Source organism: Umbelopsis ramanniana (assembly GCF_025399195.1).
Source record: "Umbelopsis ramanniana AG unplaced genomic scaffold K450scaffold_79, whole genome shotgun sequence".
In the NCBI taxonomy this organism is placed as follows: domain Eukaryota; kingdom Fungi; phylum Mucoromycota; class Umbelopsidomycetes; order Umbelopsidales; family Umbelopsidaceae; genus Umbelopsis; species Umbelopsis ramanniana.
This window is the reverse complement of record NW_026252165.1, coordinates 48,817-70,054: the sequence shown is the minus strand read 5'-3', so window position 1 is coordinate 70,054 and position 21,238 is coordinate 48,817. Positions and strand designations below refer to the sequence as shown.

Sequence of the window (21,238 nt, the reverse complement as noted above, 5' to 3'; positions counted from 1 at the left end):
TGTGTGCCAACGTCTGTGTAAAAAGATGACACAGAAGGCTAATCATGCTGCCGAGTATTGCGAATTATCAGGTTTTTACAAATAATAACAGCTGTTGAGATCGTATAGACTCTCTGAAAAACCATGCATACGACAACTTGATGCTGTAGTCGTAGCCGATTGTCGCCCTCCAGCTTCATATAAATGCACTTTCATTTAGGATTCTGATGGCTTCTCCACCATGCTCAAATGGTGATGTTTACAGTCGAGATAAAGGGATATATTGAATATAAACAAACTAGATCATGGGTGTATAAAACATATTAGGGTGGACCTGCCACACTTGGCTATTTCTATGCATCAGTATGGAATGGAACTGAACTGAATCTTGTTGTCTGACAACGACTTCATGTCGCATTTCTTCCAAGAGTTGAAGGTGGACCTGCTCCTGTTCTTGTAAAATTGCCTAGACATTGAGGTTTAGATTGCGTTTGCACAAGCGTTACGAATAAAAAGCTTTTACCATCACAACAGCAAGTAGTTCAAACATGCTATACCAGTCTTCACGATGCTCCCAGAAAACAGGAATTCTGGCCGTTCTTAGCGTAAGATACTCGTACATCTTCTTCTCAGCTGTGACGGATACGCCATAAAGCGTCATACTGTCCTTGAAACTGCGAACTGTCAAGATTTGCAGCTTGGTAAAAGTTGAAAAAGAGGCGGCGTACTTGCAATCTACTTGATAGTCTGTCAGTATTCCAATCGCGGTTTGGAGCAGCTTCGCTGTGTCATCCATTGTGTTAAGGTCATCCTCTGGAAGGGAATCGCCAGAGGCCTCCATCACTATACATTTTCCGTATTCACTTTCACCAAGGCCATCCACATAGTGATCCGGATCTGTTAGGTATCATGTATTCAGTGCTGTGACTTTGGAAGGCATTCAAAATAGCTTAAGTTACCAAGACCTTCGATGTCGTCGAAATATGAAGCAAAGTCAATACGCATAGTAACCGTTTCACCCCTATTCAAATTGATTGTAAGATAGCTTCTTTACATTTTCCTCCGTTTCCCGAAATTCTTACCAAATGAACGAAACCAGATCGGTAATCGTACTAAAATACTTGAACATGGGGGCAACGGAGTCAATCCAATACGTCCTTTCGTGATCGTCAGGGTACTTGAAATTGGTTTTGGTCCGCCTCATTGTACAGAAGTCATTAAGGGTTCCTTGCATGATCGCAAGGAACTGGCCATTGTAAGTTGAAACGTCGATTTCCTCGACGCACCTAGCAATAGCTTCTGATGGATTTTCAGCCTTCAACACTCTTTTCAGATATTCCATGGCATTTGGTATGGCATTAAGGCTCAAGCGACTAAGATTATCTTCTCGGTTGGAAGCAAATTTCTCCTCCATTTCTTCGCTTACGGCGCCAGCTATTCCGAAGAGGACCATACTTTCCAATGTATACAATTCAGCTCTCATTAAGTTGGGTCCATCAAGGGTGCGAACCATATCGGGTTCATTGAGGGTGCCAAACATATCGGGTTCATTAAGAGTGCCAACCATATCAACCCATGAAGGGATCGCGGTTTCATTCTCTTGGTTTATAGAAAGCCTCGGGGTAACCAATCTTTGACTTTTTCTATCCTCTAATACAAATCATGTCAGTTCAGAAAAAGCAGCATGAATGTTGTGCAGTACTTACTTCACGCTGGGAAGAACTATTTTCGGTAACCTCACCGGAATCTCTCTGTAGACTGATGTTTAGAATGGGAACAATAGCTTAGTCATAAATCAAGTAATCATCTCACTTCCTGTGAAACAGTCGTGTTCAAAGGTCCTAATGATGTAGAGTATGTAGTTGCTTCGTAATTGATTAAAGAACTCGAGGCTACCGACTCCGCAAGATTATAAGCTAAAGCTGGTGGCTCCGTAACTATATCATCTGAAACTGATGGTTCCACAATCACAAGGACTGAAGTTGATGGTTCCGCGATAACAGGGGCAGAAGCTGACAATTCCGCCATCACAGAAGAAGAAGCTGAAGGTTCATCAGTTAAAGTCATAGGGCTTGAAGCGAGCAGTCCCGCAGTTATGTCCTCCTGAGCTGACGGTTGCTCGTCCACTCCTGCCAACTCCGAAGGTTGGTTGCCGAGAGATATAGGAAAATCTGGTTTAATAAATTAGATAGTACTTGCAGTACAATTTTGATAAACCTGCACTTACCATGCGCATTCATTAGATGCTCCTTGTACGCCTCTTGGTCGTCTGTATTATACTAGCAAGATGGAAATACGCAAGTGTCGTCAGCATCTTGGTATGCCCTGCTACTTGTAGAGACTTCAATTGAATAGCCTATGTGATAGAAGTGAGGGTGTCATAAAAGGCTGGTGTGAATAAACATATAGCGATATACGTACCATGAACATCTCTGATATGTCTACGAAGCGACCTATTGTTGCGGTAGCCATTAGGGTTGGAAGTGCAGTTGTCGTATACGCAGTGCATTTTTGAAATTATTCTTGAGAATAGAATGAAGAAGTTGAAACGCAATGATATTTCAATTTAGATTTCTTTATAAGTTTTATTCACGCGGGTCACACCGTTTTCACCATGGTACCTGTGCTCCTTTCCATTAACATCTTTTTCTCCTCTTGTCTCATGCCGCTCACTATGATCCGTATCTCTGCGTCGACACAAATGAGAGAATTCTTCTGTTATATAGTGCAGACGGCCATTGCATCCCTGAAGAGTATTTGTCAACAATGACTCTGACCCTTCCAAGTCCCCATTGAATGCACAATCATATCGCCTCTATTCCTGATGATTACGAGGCGGCCCGTGCTGTACCTTGGGAATATATTTGTTCTTTGGGACCTTATATGAGGCGCAAGCTGGTGATACGACCGCGAGTTCTCATGGGGTCCATTGGTTATCTACTTTATTGCCTTGCAGCCTTCTTGTCGAATAAGGTAATTTCGAAATATATCTTGGTACAATTTTTTTTTTTTGAGATATTCTCAACCGCAACAACGATGATAAAAAAGAGAGCCCTGACTCAAAATCTCTTTCCTTACTATAATAGACGACCCTTTGTATACCAAATACCTTGCAATAGCTATTGGCGAGCTAGGCGATGGTAGCTTTGGGGGTATCGGGTAGTTTTTTGAAAGAAGTTAAGAAGCTTTGTGACTGCTAAAGAACAATGCACTTTCCTGCTTGACTGATCAAGCTGTTCACCTCTCATAAGAAAGTAATATCACTAGAAACTGATAAATAAATTGCTTTTAGTTTCAATGCTTAGTTTTATGTAGAAAATATTTCTAATACATAATGATGATTCCCTCAAACTTTGGGTTCTGGCCGATTTGGAGATAATAAACCAAAGTGGTACACACCAAGCGTTCAGGGTTGGCTACAATAACGAAATGATAGCGTGAAGCAAAGTTTTGAAATTTTTTAAGAAGGAGGCATTGCAACTGGCAATGTATATAGGCATAGAATAGCGTAAATGAGTTACTGTCGACGTTTTGAAGGACAGCTATTAACCATCAAGGTCGTTTTTCGCTATTTATTCATTATAGGCATGGGTGGTGATCACAGTGTTACTAACACTGTAAATACATCATTTCCATAGTATTTTTGGTCGTATTTTCTGCAGCAAAATGTATTTTTTCTTCTGCCTCTGCTATACAAATTTAGTCAAGTCGGCGACATAGCTTCAAGTGGAGCAGTACCGTCTTCCAATGCTCTAATGGTATTATACAAAAAAGTCTTATATTCGATCTACTTTGTTTAAAATTGCATTCTCTGCTCTCTTCTGACAAATTGCTACGTCGGTGCGATTTGCAAATTTGTGTGCGCCGGGAATTGTAAAATTGAAAATAACCTTCAAGAATCGACGTCTCTGGCGAACAAGACCCAAGTGCTAACTGTAAAAAATGCACTTTAAATTGTCTCAAGACATTTTTCTTTGATGCTGATTGATGTTGTGCTTGATGTACATTTTTATGTCAGAATCTGCTATACTTCCGATGCTTGCCGGCTCTAGATGCGGAAACCCCATGGTTTGTCCAGCAGGCATGGCCCTATGCCGCTGAAAACTTGCTCCTTGTATGTTTGGCGACCGAGCTGAGGCTTATTTTTCCTTGGTCAAAAGGCGTACCACCTCTACACAGTTGTAAGGTGAGATCATAGCTATTAAAGGAAGAATTTGACGCAAGCGAGCGAAAGCTCAGGTCCGAGACTCAGAAGGAAAATCTAAAAGGTGTGCGATGAAACTGTCACGGTGGCTTAGACTTAAAGGGGTCAACTCTTTCAAAACCGAAATTTTGCCAGTGCTCGCGATAAATAACACCATTCCAAATGTCCCTTGCATTACTTAGAACGGCGTGCCGAAGGACAGTTACTCCTGTCGTTGGCAACTGTATGTTATTAATATCCTCTTCAGAAAACAATTACGAACCCATTTGCTTACTCCTTACTCAATTCAACAGCACTTGTATGGCGATCAATTGCCACTCAACCCACTAGAAATCTAGCTAGCAAGGACGAGCAATTGGAATCACTAAGTATGGCCAGATTTCACGTCAAGCTTCCATTTCTGTTGATGTTACTGTATTAACCAGCTATGTTTTCGCCTCCGTTTCAATAGTTCCTTCCAAGGAAGACTTAAAATCTGTTAAACTTAGTCGACCAGTTCCACAAGCTGTCAATTCCTACAACTTGACCATCTCCAAACTTCTTGCAGCTGGCTTGCACTTGGGTCATTCTACCAGTCTCTGGAATCCCGCCACACTTCCCTTCATTTTCGGTACCCGTGCCGGTATCAGTATCATCAACTTGGAGCACACCTTGGTCTATCTTAGGCGAGCATGCAACGTTGTGCGAGAAGTAGCACAACGCGGAGGTACCGTCCTCTTTGTTGGAACTCGTCCCGAAATATCCGAGTTGACTATAGATGCGGCTCGCACTGCTGAAGGATATCATGTTTCTGGAAAGTGGACCCCAGGAACTCTTACAAATGCTCACCAGGTGCTTGGACGACATGCTACACCCGATCCTCAAGATCCTGGTAGACCACCAAAGACATATAAGCCGGATATCATGATTTTGTTCAACCCACTCGAGAACGATATTGCCATTGCTGAAGCCCAATTGAACAACATCCCTACTATCGCCATTACCGACAGTGACTACGACCCACGTCGAGTGACATACCCCATTCCAGCCAACGATGATTCTATTCGTGGTGTTGAATTGGTAGCCAAGGTGTTGGCTGCCTCAGCGAGAGAGGGTGTTATCAAACGCAAGCAATTGATGGATCGCAAAGAGAAGAGCATGAAGGCCTCCCGAGACTACAGAAATCAATATGAAGGTGGACGATCGAGTAATTAGAGATTATAAAAAGAAAAAAGAACATATATGTTTATATATATTCACTGTGGTTTTATTTGCAAACATCTAACATTATAGACACTATAAAAAAAAAAGTATTAAAAAATGACAATGTACAAAAGGTCTAAAAGGAAGGAATTCTCTCTCTTTAAGCCCGTGTGTTTTTAAACGTATTTCAATATACTGCGTTGCGATTTCATTCGATAGATGCTGTCGTATTGGTATAATGATTGGGTCAATATGAATACATGGATGTTATTGTATAGCTTTTGATCCGCACCCCTCTTCTATATCAACATCTTCCTTCGTCATGCGCATGGTTGCCGCCTTGGCTCGTAGATTACGGCGTTCCTCAGGTGTCAAGTTGTCCAAATTGCGAGCAGCGCCTCCCAAACGATAGCTGCCAGCCTCCCACGTAATGGCACTGTCAACTTCATCGTCACTTGCCGGAGTATAGACAGCATCGTTGCTCAGTCGAGTGCCACCATACGTCTTGGGATCAGCAACAATCTCAAGTTCTCGATTGAGTTGATGAAATCTATGATCGTGCTCGCTCCAAACATTGTGGGTCAGTTCGTGCAGTAACACTTTTCGTATACTATCGTAGTGTCGGAATCCCGCCATGTCGTCGGTTCGTAAGCGCAGTGAGATCAATTCGCCTTTGTTTCGATTATAACCCAGGATTGTGCGTTCAAATGGTGTCAATTCGGTAAGTTCACCCACTGACCACTGATACTGCTTCATAACATGCCGAACCTAAAAGAGTTGGAAAAGTGTTAAGATGACGAAACTCAAAAAGTTACAACATCATTCAGAGCGAAAACATACTCCTCTATCGTCTCGTAAGCGTTCCAAAAGTTTCCTAGCTTTTTCCGGCTCGGGGAACTCTTCAATGACAGTTATCTTGTGAAAGTTGTAGCGTATATCATCTTTGTTGGGTCCACTCTTGAATGCTTTCACCTTTCGCACCGGGGTAGTCCGGATGCGATCGACCCGTTTATCAATCTCCTGCACCTGGCGTATATCTTCATCCTTACTTCCAATTAACATGATCTTGACTCCATCCTGTATTTTTGCGTTGACCAAAGTTTGAGCATTATCTTTCAGCAGACCTTTGTACATTAGTTTTTGGCGCTCAACAGGCACTCCGGTCAAATCTTGCACATGCAACTTCAATTCCTCGATGGTGCTTTCGGCATTCCACTTTTGGACGGAGTATATGGTTCCTTTGAATGAGATTTGAAATGATATTATGTTGTTGGTCATCAATGTCCAAGTAGAAAGAGTAGTTGACTTCAAGGAACAGCTTACGTATGCAGGCAATTAATTTGACCGCAACCTATCTGGGTTTCAGTCACATGTCTCGGTTCAAGCAATTGCGTATGATTGGAAAGTACTAGAACCGGTGTTATTACAAATTCAGTGGTAGGAAAAATTGAATAGCTACAAGCATTATTTCATGATGTGCTCTATCAGTGGGAGCGAACATATTGCAATATTAAGGCCGTTCACGGTAGGATGTGATAATGCCACATATGTTCTTTCATTTTCAAATGATTGGAATAAGCTGTTTGTACAAGCATTTCATAATTACGTCTTACCTTCAAGTGGTCAAAGTTTGACTATAAGCATTTCGTATGTCTTGCACTGCCTGCATTGCACTGTTCAACACATTGACTCACTGACAAATCAATGGAGCAGGAAATTTAACGGAGTTTTATTGGATCGATCAATGCCAGACCATTGTCCAATAGTTTGAGCGTACCGTTCACGGCGGCAAGGGGGAACTCTATAGAAAACCCTAAATTCAAAGCCGTGATCGATGACGTTCGAATTGTACTTGTACATCGTGGATGTCACATCTTACAAAGGTATGTATGTTATGATTACCAAAGAAGCGACGGTCCCGTGAGCAAAACGAACAGGCAGGTTAGATTCGAAATTTTTGTATTCGTTGTGAGTGACTGATGGTTATTTGGTTGATGAACATTTTAATTTTTTTTTTGGCAGTCATTCTTGACAGGTCAATTTGCACATTGTTTCTCATTAACGGACCCTATTTCAGCATATAGCAATTTACGCACATCTTCCAAATAAGCATCCCCCACCTGATTGTAATAATAGTATAACCTACTGCAATGCAAGACAAGCCAGGTACAAAGCGTGACTTGTCTGCCATCAATTTGACAGCCGTCATGCTTTCTTGACGTTGGTGTTAACAACCTAAAAACGCCTCGCCCGTAACGCAATTAACAATTCAACTTGTCGTTTGGTATGTCACAACCAATGACTTTATCACATTGGCTAACCACTAGCCGCATTGAACCAACGTCACAGCTGTTGTTATTGTGTTTTAGCGTACCATAATGAAACCAAGTCTAGCTTTAAAACACAAAAAAACAAAAAGGTAATTCCTTGACCGTATAATCTAACCTTGATTTGATTCAAAACATAGTGTTGAACGTGTAATTGAATAACATAACTATTATGTTTGCTCTTTGGCACTTTCAGGGATAACTTAATGCAGGCAAACCGATGATCAGGACAATTTTCACTGATGGATTTTTCTGCATGAGTGAGTGGTGCCTTACTTGGTCACGCCGAGAATTCACGCAAGCGAGTAGTGTGCCTTGAATCAGGGTGTTGTTGTATACAACCTAAAGTGGGGGTTGTAAAACGATTCGAATGCGGGGTAAATGAGAGTGAGCGAAAAATAAAGAACAAAATAAAACGATATGCGTGGGTGTGGGGAAAATATTCCACAATGGTTGTATTCGATACTGAACTTGGAGAGAGGGTCATGAGAGGCTATATTTTTTTTCTACCCTCCGCATTCTTCATCTCAAGGGGAGCTGTTTATCCCGTAGTACAACAAATCCGATGCCGTTTTCAGTATAATTTCTTTATTAGCATGACCGGCTAGCTGCCACTTCTCTCGTTTATATAAAGGAAGCCAATTTGCACGCAATTCAGCCTACATCAAAACTGGCATTGTAAACACCATAAATCATGGCACCAAAGCTTCCAACTACTCCTCTACGCAATCAGCCTCCTGTCACTACTCGAGAGTCGACAAGTTACTGTCACAGCCATCGCATTTACTACTTCCATAGAGACGGTTGCCCCTCTTGCAAGCGATAGTCGAAGTAATCCTGAATGAATGACCAATATGACTATACCTCTTCAGCATGGAAGCCCGCTGAACACTTTCCAACATTGTATAAAAAAATTTGTTCCCAGCAACAAATACTTCTTAATATTAGCACCTACAGTAATAAACCTTTTTTCGTGCACTTGACATTATTGTCTTGCAGTCAACGGCATTTTTTACATTAATCACAATTGCTTGAAGCCTCGTTTTTGTAAGCTACCCATTGTACCCCAGAACCCTTTGGTGGATGCATGCTAAGCTTCAACGCCAAAGTATTGACCCATCTGCGTACAACTGAATGAATTTATATACGCTTTTAACATATCCATCAGGTGCAGGGTTTTTGTTTATTTTTTCCTTAGCGGTATTCCTTCCACCTGACCCTAACATGGCATATAAAGTAGCCTATTGCTTATCTGCTAACCAGCTTCAATGATTTTTGCAAAGTTTAATTCCGGAGAAATACGGCAAACAACAAGCTGTTCACAGTAGGTAAACAAGCTGTTCACAGTGGGCTTTCATTTCCTTCCCAGCGAGGAGGATGATGTGATCAGTCAGAACAACAAATGCCTTCACTGGTATACTACTACATTAGCACGGATACAAAATCAAATCATTTGCCATTCTATTTACAAGCAATTGATTTTTGCAAAAAAATAATAAACACTCTCAGGTTTGCATCTTGCTTTTCCTCAATTCAGCGGACCTTGATACCAACCGCCCCAACTGGATTTGTATTCTCAATGGGGTACGCATTTCATATGCCGCTTCATTACTCACTGTCAGCGAACAGGTTCGAAAGGTGAGTACTATAAGCAGAAGAGCCATAATATAACGCATGGGATGGCCAAGGAGGCTCTTGATACCGGAGAAACAGCGATCATGTACGAACATAGCCTATTAACCTCATACAGCTCTGACATGGAGTACACGTGACAGCAGCTGTAAAGATCAATTCGTTTCCAGCCAACTTTTTTTTTTTTAGGATTTTAAAAGGATGGTGTGCCAGCCTTGCTCCTCCGGCACCAGGTCATCCATCATCAACCATCTTCATTCACATGAGCACCACAACCCCCGTGCCTTCCACTTGGGATACCAAGACCCAAACCTTCCATGGTGGCCAAGAATACCGTTTCATTGAAAACTTTGTTGAAGACTTCAGCGTGACGACAAACTACCTTGGTACTCCCAAAGGTGCCCTCGATGCAGCCCGGGAAGCCGTAAGTAACTTCACGTGTTAGATGGGACTAGTGGTTGAATGGAGGCTAATAGCACCCACTTTTGGCAGATCTCCACTTGTCACCATTATCCACCTGCAAATCAAGAACCTGCAAAGTCTTCATTAGCAGAGTTCTTGTGGCCAACCGATTATTTGGATCAGAGAGACCGTTTGTTGCTTGGAAATGGAGCTTCAGAGCTCATTGATTTGGTTATTAGAATGGCCAACAAGACCATTCAATCTGATCAAGTTAAAACTTGGAAGAGCGGGCCTTGGGACACTCAGGTATAGTACGATGAAAGTATGTTCCCTATTGTATCAATAGCTGACATGGTGTGCTTTCATTTCAGTACAAGGAATACTATCGTAGCGCTGAAACCGCTGAAATGAGAATTTTGAATGGCGATTCTACCGAGCGTGCTAACGTTTTATGTATTGTAAACCCATGCAATCCAACTGGAGACTACATGCCTTTGGATCAGATCAAAACCTGGATCAACGACAATGTGTACGATGGTGGTTTTGTTATTGTTGGTAGGTTGTCTCACGTATTTTTACAAGAGGTACGGGCAGTGCGCTGACGGATGATTGAATAGATGAGTCCATGCAACCCTGGCACTCCGCCAACTTCCGTGAAGATTCCTTAACGTCACAAGGAACTTTTGCGGCTGAATTGTATGCCACTCGCAACATTTCACTTTATGTGTTGCACTCATGGACCAAGATTTGGTCCTGCACTGGATTGCGACTTGGATCCATCATTTGCCCTACTGTCGAACACTGCGCAGGGCTACGCAAAATCCAAGTACCCTGGTCTGTCAATACCCCTGCAATGGCATTCATGGATGCTGTTGTTAAAGATGATCAATACATGCAACAGACATGGGAAGGCACCTCCAGACTTCGTCGGTACTTGATTGAACAGCTGTCGGCTTTGCTAGCGGCGCAACGAGAACAATTCGAGTACAAGGGCAAAGATTTCCTCAGCTGGGTGTGGGTTGATATGAAGAATGAAGAGGTGGCCACTGAAGCGGTCAAACTAGCAAGAGCTGCTGGTGTGCCTGTTCGATCTGGCCAACCTGGATACCAACGACCAACCTATGTCAGAGTGGCCGTGCGTGAAGAGAGCTGTGTTGATATCCTTGTTCAAGCATGGAAGAGCCTCTAAAGAGGGGGGTTTTGCTGCGGTGTCATCGCAGAGATATGCACAAAAGCATTATAGACGATGGGAGATTCATTGCACTCTGTACAGCAATGAAACAACGGGTCTGGGGTTTCCAGGTCCGCACACCTTTTCTACCATACAGGAATAATTAATGATAATAAAAAGCGCAAAAAAAAGGTGAAAACGAAATGAATCCAATAATATGACGTTAGTTGTCAATGTGTCTGTCATAAAGGCATTATCGATGAAGAGATTAGCAATGCGATAAACTCTATATTACAGCACGGACATGGGGAATTTTATTTTTTTGGACCTGGAAATTTTCCTGGTTGAGCTTATCATTTCATCGCTCCCCTCCTTTTTTTTTATGACTGACAATGCATATCAAAGAATGCTGGACCTTGACACACATTCAGCCGATGTAATAAACCCTCGAGTTAGAGCTATATCCGCTTTCAAATGCTATTTTCGTCACTCCCATACGCAAGACTTGGAAGGTATTTAATGAGTGATAGCGTCTTTTTTTCTTCATCTCTATTCCCAATTTCAATTACTCCATTCGGTTCCACTTAAAGTGAAACACTGCGAGGGAAGTACTTTTCAGCTTCCTCCTCCATTATAAATACAACGTTCAGAACATATTGAGTGTGTTCATTTGCAAGTTCTTTGTCCCATTTTGCTGGCGGTTCTGATCAATTTTGATTGACTGCCATACCATGGTTTTCGCCAGCTCCCAGCACCAGTTTGTATTCTCTCCCCTTCGATGGGGAAGAATCCACCTTCACGCTCATGGGGCTCAAAAGCAATGCGCCTCCAGTAGCACGTTGTCACATGAAAAAGAAAATGGTGAATGGCATTCAGGCAAACACTCCAAAAAAGAAAGATCAACATTGATATACTGGAATTCATTATGGAAACGAGTTTCCGCAGATATGAGACCTTGGATGTCCGACTCGATGCAAGACTTGGACGAGGAAGACGACGATACACTTGAAAACATACCAACGTGCTATGACATACCGGTCGATACGAAGTTACATTACTATCTTCGACAACAAACGAGCCAGCGAGACACAAACAACATGACCACGCAAAACACTGCCATTGCACCCAAAAAAAAACGAACCCTAGCATCTCAAGAACACCATTCCGCTGCCATGAGCAGTCTACGAAAATTAAATGATTCCCATCGAACATTACGTGAAATGATTCATATCAATCAAGTGCTACGCAGAGTGCAAGAGGACGAGGACCATATCCGTGAAATGGAAAGGTACAAAATTCAAAAGATGGAACAGGATCCATATGTTGTCAGCACCGTGGCCGCAAAGCGAAACATACACAACTTGGATGGTGAAACGGGAAGACTACGCCCAAGCTATGTCCAACAAACAATGATCACGACTGGGATCCGATGAAAGTTCTCCCCTTTTTATTTTTTTTTCCTGTGCGATGCTGAGCTGAACAGAGCTGAACAGAGCAGAGTATGGCTAATATGAGCACAGAGAAGGATTTAAACTAGACAACACGAAAGGCAACCCCTTTGTGCAAAGCAAAAATAAATAAATGGCATTCCTTTTTCACTGTAACGGCTAGAAACCGATCAGAAACAAATGGGGCTTGTATTGCCATCGGGACATGGCATCCGAAAGTAAGCACTTTTTCACTCAAAACTTGAGTAGAAGCAAACGCCCCGGGCACCCACCAGTCGTTCTAGAATGCCCTTTTCTTTATTTTGCTTTACCCAGTCGACTCAACTTGCATCCGTCATGGACTTATTCTTTCTGAATGGAGAAGTTGGTTAGTTATTCCAGAAAAGTAAAATGGTGTCCGAAAGAAAAACGAAAATTAACATTGTCTGTGCACACAAGATCATCAGCTGGGGGACAATATTGGGGTCCGAGTGGGCTTCTCATGGCAAGGCGTGGTGAGCCCTCCGTTGGCCCGCCGGGATTGCCGCGTTTGGGAAGATCCCAGTATCTTTATATTTAAACGACTTCGCTTTTTCTTTTTGGATGTTTTTTTTTCTTCAAGCTGAAAATCTCTTCTCTCTTCCTTCGTTTTTTTGTCCCTTTTCATCTATATTATTCTCTCTCAAAAGCAAAGTTCCTTATTGATTATACACACCTAGTATTCACATGAACGAACAACTCTTTCAAGCACTCCCTATTTATCAGCAGCCCATGCACGGCTATCACTACTTTGAAAGCGTAAAGACAGCGACTCCCGAAACAGCGCCATGGTATGGCATGGAACAGATAGGCTCAGTGGAAAGCTTACCAACAAACAAAGCAACAAATGTTCGGAATGACGGAAGCCTGGCCCGTCACAACCCGAAAAGGCTATCGTGTCACCTGGACTTCCTCGAGACCTCGCCGCTGAAAGACATGACCGATAACAACACCGTGTTCCCAACCACCAAAAACAACCACCGTGGAAACATAAAATTGGCAGATGCTTCATTAAATGCTTTTGAGTCTCCACTGTTGAGAAAAATCAAAGGTACCAAATGCAAAACTCCCGATCAAGAAGCCGCCGCCTTGGTAACAAAAAACCAGTCCTACAAGGCCAACCATAAACCTACAAAAGATAAATCCGTTGAGCTTTACAAGACCGAATGGTGCCGCAATTGGCAAGAGCTAGGTGTCTGCAGGTAAAGTGACCGGCCGACGTGTCTACAGATAGCACTAGGTTTTTTTTTTTTTTTTTTGGTCCTGGATGCGGATTGTTGACAAACAACCCTTTTTTTTTCACCCTTGGGTATCAGATATGACAAGAAGTGTCGGTACGCTCACAGTCCTTCGGAACTTCGTAAAATTGAAAGACACCCACGATATAAAACTCAAATTTGCCGCACGTACCATGACAAGGGAACTTGCCCTTATGGCGTTCGATGCACCTTTATTCATGAACAGCAGTCCATGGCTAATCCAAATATTTATCACCAGCAAGAAACAACTACTGCTAGAAATTCACCAACCTGTGAGCAGCAGCAGCCTTCAAATTTCAAAACAGCCGTAGGAGCAGTTAAAACCGATGCAACCACTCCAGATGACCAACTCCATCATCCGGGACCTGCAGCCAATGTTGCTGGGATGCCTTGGTTGTCTGGACCTGATACTTTGCTAGAACAACAACCGAACGAGACAAGAGAACGCATGTCATTATCCCAAATCAAGAATGTTGTACATAGTAGATCTGCGTCTACCCCCAATACTGGCTGGAGCCCAACCATGACTAACAATCTGTGGAGTCACCGGCCCTTTCACAACAACGAGGTCAGTTCCAAACCACTTTATCGGGTGACACATGTACCATGTTACTGACCCTTTTTTTTTTTTATTTCTTTTTCAGTCTGAACCGAATGTCAACACAACAGCTGACCTTACCAAGCGTCAAAAACGTTCCTCTTCCATTGCTAGCATGTCCAGTCTTGAAAGCTCCATTTTTGCTGGGGACGACAATGGTTCGCCAGAATTTGATCGCCCCACCATCTACAGACAAGAATACACTGGGTTTATTTCACCTACGATTGAAGATTCCTTTCTGTCGGATTTCGGCTGGATGTCACTGAAACCTGATTTGCTAAAGCCCCATACAGCAGCTTATCTGACCGCCGATATGTAGAACATTTGCGCGCTAAGCGACCGACGTTCATACTCCTATCCTATCCCATCCTGTTTCATCCCACCTCTTTTTCATTCTCTTTCTTTTTTGCTTGCACGTTTTCTGCTCCAATTTGCATTGTCCAAGTTAATCGCATACTCTTTTTGCCTCCTCGTCTACTCCTCACAACGATGTACACGTCAATACTCATGTCCACATCCATTGCATACACACACAATTATATAAACAAAATTTGTGGACCACTTTATGTTTCTCATTTGTAGAGTAAAGCCTTCCATCCATACTGTTGTATTTCCTTAAACATCGCGTTGTCCCACTCAAGAAACTATTTTGTTCCTTTTTTGTCACAGATTTGAGCGTGCTTATCTTTTTATTTGTTCTTGGTATGGAGCAGCGAAATCCGATTGTTTCCATGAGAAATTACATTGAGGACTTTTTGTTATCACTGCCATTGAGATCGTCGGTATTTGGAAACCAGACTAAGCCCAAATTTGAAAACATGCGCACTGAGATGGTATGGAAACCCAGATATCTCGCAACGCTTGACGGACTAATCCGCGTAAGTGCTTTTGTTTTTATGCAGCTGAAAATGATTTATTAAACACTACTTGACAGTGTTTCCTTTTCCATAGTCGTCCGCCTAAATTCTCCAAATAAGCGTACGTCAAAACGGGCGTCGGGTAAACAAAAGGAAGGTGCGATTGGGAACGTGTTAAAATAAACGCTAATGGGCAGTTTGACAGCCTGCCAGACGTGATTATAGAAAGCGATAGTTAAATTGTATCGCCCTCTAGACTTGAAATACTGACTATCACCTTTGAGTATCCTTAGTTCACATAGCATAACCTACGGTCAATGAGCAGTGTTTCTTAAGTGATTTGGGTAATTTCTTGTTGGCGTTCCATCAAGTCATAAATACTTCATCGGCGCAAGTATGTACAGACGCCACTGAACAGAATTTGCCATTTTTTATTTTTTTTTGGCGATAGAGACTTCGAAATTACCCCTGAACAGCTTGCAGTACCAAGCGACATCGCATCCAGAGATATAAACTGAGATCCAATCCAATCCAATCTAATGCATATGGATTTTTGATTGATCTTCCCGCCAGTATACGTTAGGGGTTAACCCGAGCCTGCCATGTCTTGCTGCAGCCCCTCAGTCCGTGCTTATACGTTATCACACGTAGAACCTAGTGTGCCTTAATTATACCTTACAGTGAGTGTGGAATACCAACCAATCTGACACGTTGTCATACGAAGAAACACACTCTTATGGGATGTCTTGTCGCAGGCAACCAATATCGGTCATGAAACGGGTTGTCGATAACGTGTAAGACAAGCTTATCATTACATCGAATGGTTCATATCACCCAACCTACCAACAACACCCAAATACCATCATTCTAGTAACTGTGTGTCAATTCTCCAAGTCCAGAAACATTTTGCAGAGCCGCCGATCTGCCGGGGTGAAACTCGCTTGTACCTTGTCTGAACTGTATGATTTGCTCCATGCCTTATCATCACACTGACAAGACCTGTTTTTCCTTCTCTTCATCCCATCCTCTGTCTGATTACAAATTTCTGCAGGTGAAATGCACCTTGTTCTTGGTGTCGACACAAAGTCAAATATGGCATCATGCTCAAGCTGTTTGAAATAGAAAGTAAATTTCAAACCACCGTAACCGGCCAAAATTTTTACCAGCCTAATTATTTACCAGTTTCGGTACGTTGGCTCGGCAAGGGGTTTCAATACGGTCTTCCTTCCTTCATACCTTCCTTTCCAGCTCTTTTATATAGCACCCTGAGCTTCAATTGTTCATGTATCGCTGATCTAATTTTGCAGCATGGCGACAGTCTAAATTTACTGTTTGTCTTCCCGAAGTACCCCCCTTGCCTATTTTCCCAGGATCACCTGAGAAAAATTTAAGCCCTTCTTTTTCACTCTTTCCTGCCTTTTCCCTGCCTGTCAGCCCGCTTTATCACTGTCAAATTTTTCTTCGACATACCATGTTGAATGCAATCGCTTTGGCTACCAAGTCCTCTCTAAGGGCCTCCCCACACCACGCAAAAGCTTTCTTCTCTTCTTCTACGAGATCTCTTGGTAAATGTCGTGGGGTGATGCATACCGCTGGGGTTTTACCCGTCCTAATATGGTGCTTATACACTTTTTATAGCCAGGAACAAGGTCCTGACCATTGAATCCATGAATGATGCTGTCAAAAATGTCGAATATGCTGTAAGAGGCGAATTGGCTCTCAAAGCTGAAAGTTTGCGAGTGGTAAGTTCGGGAAACCAAGTGTTACGACGGGAATCAACACGAAAGCGATAAGGTAAAAAAAAAATTCCAACCATTAACGCCTTAACGGTTTTTTTGTTGCAGGATTTGGCTCAGAAAAAACCTCTTCCTTTCAAGCGCGTCATCGGATGTAACATTGGAAATCCACAGCAGTTGTATCAAAAGCCCATTACCTTTTTCCGCCAAGTCGTCTCGTTGTGTGAAAATCCAGATTTGTTGGTCCCAAAGAACCGCGAGGCTTTGCTCAAACTTTATCCCATGGATGCGATTCTGAGAGCTGAAATGTTGCTCAGGGATGTCATTAGTGTCGGTGCCTATTCGCATTCCAAGGGTGTCCCATCTATTCGCAGAAACGTTGCCAAGTTCATTGAAAAGCGAGATGGTGTTCCTGCCAACCCTGAACATATCTTTTTGACCCAAGGTGCATCTTCTGGCGTTCAAACTATTCTGCAAGTCATCACCAAAAACCATCATACTGGCATTATGATTCCCATCCCCCAATATCCCCTCTACTCTGCCACTCTGTCCTTGTTCGATGCCACTCCTGTGCCATATTACCTCGATGAAAGCCATCAGTGGGCACTTAACATGGATGACATGGAAGCCTCTGTTAAGGAGGCCAGAAGCAAGGGTACAGATGTGCGTGCCTTGTGCATTATTAATCCAGGAAACCCCACAGGACAGTGCCTTTCTGAAGAAAACATACGACAAGTGATTGATTTCTGCCATCGCGAGCGTATTATACTTCTTGCTGATGAAGTTTACCAAACCAATATCTACCAACCGGACAGAAAGCCTTTCCACAGTTTCAAGAAGATCCTTCATCAAATGGGCGAGGAGTACAAGGACGTTGAGCTGGTGTCTTTCCATTCTATCTCCAAGGGTATGGTCGGCGAATGCGGAAGACGAGGTGGCTACTTTGAAATGGTTGGTATTGACGAAGACGTCATTGACCAAATTTATAAGCTGGTGTCGGCCAACTTGTGTCCCAATGTGCAAGGTCAAATTCTTGTCGACTTGATGGCCAACCCACCACAGGAAGGGGATGAATCCTACCCACAGTACCAAGAAGAAGTAGGCGCTATTTATGAATCCCTTAAGCGCAGAGCTGTTAAACTTGCCACCTGCTTCAATGGCATGGAGGGAGTCACCTGCAATGAAGCCGAGGGTGCTATGTATGTCTTCCCCAAAATCAGCTTACCACAGAAGGCCATCGAAGCTGCCAAAAAAGCCGGAAAGGAGCCTGATAACTTTTACTGTCTCGAGATGCTGGACGCCACGGGTGTGTGTGTAGTGAATGGTAAGTAAAAAGTGTTTCGAGGGAGGAAGAAAATGAGAAGGTTGGTTGGTTTACATAGGAGGTCTAATGTTGGTTTACCCTTTGTGTAGGCTCTGGTTTCGGACAAGCGCCAAACACATGGCACTTGCGATCGACTTTCTTGCCGGAAGAACATCTGTTTGATGAATTTTGCGCCAAGTTGGAAAAGTTCCATGCCCAGTTTTTGGCAAAGTACAAAGATTAACTTATAGGAACGGAGCACTGTAATTATTAGCGACGACAAATGTGTTTGCATTTTTTATTGCTACATCGATTTATAATTTTTTTTTTTTATACATCTTTTCTTCTCTCGCCGGTACACACGCTCCAGTGTTGGTTTTCTCTTGACTTTCTATTCCCCTCCCTACTGTTATCTGTCCATTATACACCCACTTTCACGTCTTATAGAAAAAAAGTAACCAATATCTAGGAATTAGAGAACCGCCCAGTGACATTGCATTATTTTTCTTTGCGGAAGTTGCTTTCAATGTTTGAGATGCCCACTGGCTCACCAGCCTAGAAAAGAGAATCCAAGTTAGTATGGGATGATTCGTTGTGGCATAAAAAGACCTCTAAGGGGTTGATAATCCACCATCACGAAACGTACCTTTTCATCATAATCGGCCCAGTCACCTTCAGTGAGATCGATATCATCAAACTTGGTTCCTGACTCGGCTCCCAATGCAGTCCAACCAGCCTAAACAACCGAAATACAGAATGAGTTGATGTGGTGTGATGAAGAATGCCAGCATTGATGCGATATTTACCCTGGGATCGAATCCAACAGGCTCTAAGCCTCTGCAGTCCAAAACGGCCATCTTGACAAACTTGTTGACTTGCTCAATTTCGTATGAGCCGAAAGGTCCACTGAAAGCTATTGATCTCGGTGTTGGTTATACAGGCCAAAACATACCACAGTGATGAACAGGTTTGAACTTACAAGCTGACGCTTCTCTTCGGCAGAATTTGCACTTCATCACGAGGTTGGCAGTTGCCTTGGATCCACTCACGTCAAACTCGTCCTAACAAATAATGGGCTGAGTGAGCGGAAGAAAGGTAGGCACGCGAATAAGCTGCTACTTACCTGGGCATTCATGGTAATCCAGTTCTCATCTGTCTCGTGGCAGCTGCTGCATTCAATCTGGAGGCAAATACCGGTCAGTAGGGATCAGTGGGCTAGTGTTTGACTGCCAGGCATTACCTTGAAGTGCCATTCAAAATCCGGAACAGGTTGAAGATCGGTAACGTTCTCGAGTTCGGCCTTGATGTAGACTCCAATTTTCTGCCATGATGCAAAAGGGTTGAGAACGAGGCGCCTTGCCTAAGACTAGCAGTTTCAAAGCAACTCACCACCATAGCTTATATATGAATCTCGTACAGAAAATCTTGGGGCTGTCTCCGAAGCGACAAAAGCAAAATTGACTGATAACGCCGTCACGTCCTCAATAAATTTCGTTTGCCATCCATCACCAATGTTCTATAAAAAATGCGGCTGGTACGCGCCTAGTACTGGATTTTTATAGCACCAGGTTCATTGGCTAGCGTAGCTTAGCCTAATTGTTTATAACATTTTTTCTACAATACCAGAGACCTCGACACCCATAATACTGTCAGTGCTTCCCGAGAAGCTAGGTAAAGTCTCTTTCACATATCATACGCAGGACGTTGCCTAATTTATTAGAATGATGCACATCAATATCAATTTCTTCATCACAGCGCTGATGGTTATTAAAATAGGTTGTTTATACTACATCTCATTACAAGGTAACAACGATCTTCTTTGCTGAAACTCCTTTGCTTAAAAGATCATATCCTGGCTGGATGTGCTCGAGTCCATGGCCAATTACTTGCGGCTCTGGAGCGCAGACATACTGACCAGACTCCAAAGCCTTTGGAAGAAAGTCTCGGAAGATAGCAAGACCAACCTCGTTCTTTTTGATGTCGGTGCCATACACCATTTTGGTACTCACGCCTGTACGTACACTCTTCCACTTGAGAGATGCATTGAAGGCGAGAAAATTGGCGACGAACGGAACAAGCTGTAATGTTGATAACTTTGAAGAATTCGATGCTAGACCAGGTCCACTGACATCGGCTACGAATCTTGAACCTTTGGTTTTGCTCAGAATGTCAAGACAGAGAGAGACTGAACCAGGACCAATGGTCAGTGCACCCGCCAGGTCCTTCTCCTTCAAAGCGGAGATCATATCCTGGATGACAGTTTTCTCATTGTAATCGAACACTTGGCTGGCACCCAGTTTTTTAACCAATTCGAAATTTCTGGGAGATGCTGTGGTAAACACCTCGTAGCCTGCTGCAACAGCCAGTTGAATCGCATTGCAGCCAACACTGGTAGAGCCGCCCCACACGATGAGGGTCTTGCCAGTCGATGGTCGAGCAGGTACAGTGGGAAGTTCCAAACCCAGAAAGTCTTTCAAGAACAGACCGGAAGCTGCAGTAGCCAGACCTAGTGGAAGGACAGCAGCTTCTTCATAGCTTAACTTGGCAGGAATGTGAGCCACCAAGTCAGCAGGTACAACAGTGTAATTTTGGGAAGCGCATTCGGCTGGATTATTGCGATCTCGATCGGTACCAGCAGCAAGAGCCAGGACGCGATCGCCGATCTTAAAACGAGACGCAGCATCGCCACCGACTTCGACAATTTCGCCAGCAAGATCGGTCCCCAAGATGAAAGGGTATTTCAGCCAGGCGAAAATAAGATTGCCCATATTTTGAATTATATAGTCGACGGGATTGATGGCCACTGCATGGTTCTTGACAACGACCTGGTCAGCACTTGGAGGTGTATAGGGTGCAGACTTAACTTCCAATGGGTTGGCCTGTTTGGCTGGTAACCATGCTGCAGTGTTGATAGGAGGCATTTTGGTGAATGATGGCAGGGACAAAGCAATGCACGCATTATAAAGGCATGAAAATCCAATAACGGATAAATGGTATCGCTTCGCCGTGTGTGCATTGGATCTGAACACTCTCAAGGAAACGTGTCAGAGGTTGCGATAAAGCAAAGCTGCCGAATCGAGATCGGACCCTCAAATGATATTTAATTCCTTTAAAAGTGTATC

At 43.1% G+C, this 21,238-nt stretch overlaps 10 protein-coding genes across 10 annotated transcripts; 5 read left to right on the top strand and 5 right to left on the bottom strand.

The window, feature by feature from the left end:
• Window positions 1-302: 302 nt before the first annotated feature.
• K450DRAFT_284073 (uncharacterized protein) lies at window positions 303-2,498 on the bottom strand (the record flags this gene model as incomplete). Its single annotated transcript, XM_051593499.1, has 9 exons — window positions 2,401-2,498; window positions 2,207-2,335; window positions 1,792-2,150; window positions 1,686-1,730; window positions 1,062-1,627; window positions 939-1,000; window positions 503-876; window positions 380-445; window positions 303-326 (listed from the first exon to the last, which is right to left on the bottom strand). The coding sequence occupies exons 2-9, from the start codon at window positions 2,217-2,219 to the stop codon at window positions 303-305; spliced, it is 1,509 nt and encodes a 502-aa protein (XP_051440789.1). The 5' UTR covers window positions 2,220-2,335; window positions 2,401-2,498.
• K450DRAFT_260170 (uncharacterized protein) lies at window positions 2,030-2,498 on the bottom strand. Its single transcript, XM_051592117.1, has 3 exons — window positions 2,401-2,498; window positions 2,207-2,335; window positions 2,030-2,150 (listed from the first exon to the last, which is right to left on the bottom strand). Exons 1-2 carry the CDS (start codon window positions 2,449-2,451, stop codon window positions 2,219-2,221), a joined length of 168 nt encoding a protein of 55 aa, XP_051440788.1. The 5' UTR covers window positions 2,452-2,498; the 3' UTR covers window positions 2,030-2,150; window positions 2,207-2,218.
• A 1,826-nt stretch (window positions 2,499-4,324) lies between these two features.
• K450DRAFT_136262 (uncharacterized protein) lies at window positions 4,325-5,505 on the top strand. The gene is made up of 3 exons (XM_051583953.1): window positions 4,325-4,406; window positions 4,477-4,551; window positions 4,635-5,505. The coding sequence occupies exons 1-3, from the start codon at window positions 4,346-4,348 to the stop codon at window positions 5,375-5,377; spliced, it is 879 nt and encodes a 292-aa protein (XP_051440787.1). The 5' UTR covers window positions 4,325-4,345; the 3' UTR covers window positions 5,378-5,505.
• Window positions 5,506-9,451: 3,946 nt separating this feature from the next.
• On the top strand, window positions 9,452-11,331 carry K450DRAFT_284070 (uncharacterized protein). Its single transcript, XM_051593498.1, has 4 exons — window positions 9,452-9,748; window positions 9,817-10,032; window positions 10,098-10,281; window positions 10,344-11,331. The coding sequence occupies exons 1-4, from the start codon at window positions 9,587-9,589 to the stop codon at window positions 10,913-10,915; spliced, it is 1,134 nt and encodes a 377-aa protein (XP_051440785.1). The 5' UTR covers window positions 9,452-9,586; the 3' UTR covers window positions 10,916-11,331.
• Window positions 10,868-11,331, bottom strand: K450DRAFT_260163 (uncharacterized protein). Its single transcript, XM_051592116.1, has one exon. It carries the CDS (start codon window positions 11,141-11,143, stop codon window positions 10,982-10,984), a length of 162 nt encoding a protein of 53 aa, XP_051440786.1. The 5' UTR covers window positions 11,144-11,331; the 3' UTR covers window positions 10,868-10,981.
• A 297-nt stretch (window positions 11,332-11,628) lies between these two features.
• On the top strand, window positions 11,629-12,330 carry K450DRAFT_202592 (uncharacterized protein; the record flags this gene model as incomplete). Its single annotated transcript, XM_051584691.1, has 1 exon — window positions 11,629-12,330. One exon carries the CDS (start codon window positions 11,629-11,631, stop codon window positions 12,328-12,330), a length of 702 nt encoding a protein of 233 aa, XP_051440784.1.
• Window positions 12,331-13,518: 1,188 nt separating this feature from the next.
• K450DRAFT_163896 (uncharacterized protein) lies at window positions 13,519-13,821 on the top strand (the record flags this gene model as incomplete). The annotated part of the gene is made up of 2 exons (XM_051584038.1): window positions 13,519-13,565; window positions 13,680-13,821. Coding segments are annotated over 2 exons (189 nt in total), but the record flags the coding sequence as incomplete, so codon positions are not given.
• A 2,492-nt stretch (window positions 13,822-16,313) lies between these two features.
• K450DRAFT_260158 (uncharacterized protein) lies at window positions 16,314-18,679 on the top strand. The gene is made up of 5 exons (XM_051592115.1): window positions 16,314-16,642; window positions 16,716-16,819; window positions 16,922-18,137; window positions 18,227-18,379; window positions 18,487-18,679. The coding sequence occupies exons 1-4, from the start codon at window positions 16,549-16,551 to the stop codon at window positions 18,358-18,360; spliced, it is 1,548 nt and encodes a 515-aa protein (XP_051440782.1). The 5' UTR covers window positions 16,314-16,548; the 3' UTR covers window positions 18,361-18,379; window positions 18,487-18,679.
• K450DRAFT_260151 (uncharacterized protein) lies at window positions 18,600-19,569 on the bottom strand. Its single transcript, XM_051592114.1, has 7 exons — window positions 19,506-19,569; window positions 19,357-19,437; window positions 19,240-19,296; window positions 19,096-19,177; window positions 18,923-19,029; window positions 18,763-18,852; window positions 18,600-18,671 (listed from the first exon to the last, which is right to left on the bottom strand). The coding sequence occupies exons 1-7, from the start codon at window positions 19,509-19,511 to the stop codon at window positions 18,615-18,617; spliced, it is 480 nt and encodes a 159-aa protein (XP_051440781.1). The 5' UTR covers window positions 19,512-19,569; the 3' UTR covers window positions 18,600-18,614.
• A 224-nt stretch (window positions 19,570-19,793) lies between these two features.
• Window positions 19,794-21,238, bottom strand: K450DRAFT_260143 (uncharacterized protein). Its single transcript, XM_051592113.1, has one exon. The coding sequence runs from the start codon at window positions 21,035-21,037 to the stop codon at window positions 19,913-19,915; it is 1,125 nt and encodes a 374-aa protein (XP_051440780.1). The 5' UTR covers window positions 21,038-21,238; the 3' UTR covers window positions 19,794-19,912.

What these genes read in the sequence shown, in the direction of transcription:
- K450DRAFT_260170 (XM_051592117.1), bottom strand. Translation starts at nt 2,451, where the DNA reads ATGGCTACCGCAACAATAGGTCGCTTCGTAGACATATCAGAGATGTTC. An exon ending in ACATATCAGAGATGTTCATG is followed by an intron (nt 2,336 to 2,400) that starts GTACGTATATCG and finishes TCTATCACATAG; the next exon opens with GCTATTCAATTGAAGTCTCT.
- K450DRAFT_136262 (XM_051583953.1), top strand. Translation starts at nt 4,346, where the DNA reads ATGTCCCTTGCATTACTTAGAACGGCGTGCCGAAGGACAGTTACTCCT. An exon ending in TACTCCTGTCGTTGGCAACT is followed by an intron (nt 4,407 to 4,476) that starts GTATGTTATTAA and finishes TCAATTCAACAG; the next exon opens with CACTTGTATGGCGATCAATT. An exon ending in CGAGCAATTGGAATCACTAA is followed by an intron (nt 4,552 to 4,634) that starts GTATGGCCAGAT and finishes CCGTTTCAATAG; the next exon opens with TTCCTTCCAAGGAAGACTTA.
- K450DRAFT_284070 (XM_051593498.1), top strand. Translation starts at nt 9,587, where the DNA reads ATGAGCACCACAACCCCCGTGCCTTCCACTTGGGATACCAAGACCCAA. An exon ending in TCGATGCAGCCCGGGAAGCC is followed by an intron (nt 9,749 to 9,816) that starts GTAAGTAACTTC and finishes CACTTTTGGCAG; the next exon opens with ATCTCCACTTGTCACCATTA. An exon ending in GCGGGCCTTGGGACACTCAG is followed by an intron (nt 10,033 to 10,097) that starts GTATAGTACGAT and finishes CTTTCATTTCAG; the next exon opens with TACAAGGAATACTATCGTAG.
- K450DRAFT_260163 (XM_051592116.1), bottom strand. Translation starts at nt 11,143, where the DNA reads ATGACAGACACATTGACAACTAACGTCATATTATTGGATTCATTTCGT.
- K450DRAFT_260158 (XM_051592115.1), top strand. Translation starts at nt 16,549, where the DNA reads ATGTTGAATGCAATCGCTTTGGCTACCAAGTCCTCTCTAAGGGCCTCC. An exon ending in AAGCTGAAAGTTTGCGAGTG is followed by an intron (nt 16,820 to 16,921) that starts GTAAGTTCGGGA and finishes TTTTTGTTGCAG; the next exon opens with GATTTGGCTCAGAAAAAACC. An exon ending in GGGTGTGTGTGTAGTGAATG is followed by an intron (nt 18,138 to 18,226) that starts GTAAGTAAAAAG and finishes CCCTTTGTGTAG; the next exon opens with GCTCTGGTTTCGGACAAGCG.
- K450DRAFT_260151 (XM_051592114.1), bottom strand. An exon ending in ATTTTGAATGGCACTTCAAG is followed by an intron (nt 19,297 to 19,356) that starts GTAATGCCTGGC and finishes ATTTGCCTCCAG; the next exon opens with ATTGAATGCAGCAGCTGCCA. An exon ending in CCGAAGAGAAGCGTCAGCTT is followed by an intron (nt 19,030 to 19,095) that starts GTAAGTTCAAAC and finishes CGAGATCAATAG; the next exon opens with CTTTCAGTGGACCTTTCGGC.
- K450DRAFT_260143 (XM_051592113.1), bottom strand. Translation starts at nt 21,037, where the DNA reads ATGCCTCCTATCAACACTGCAGCATGGTTACCAGCCAAACAGGCCAAC.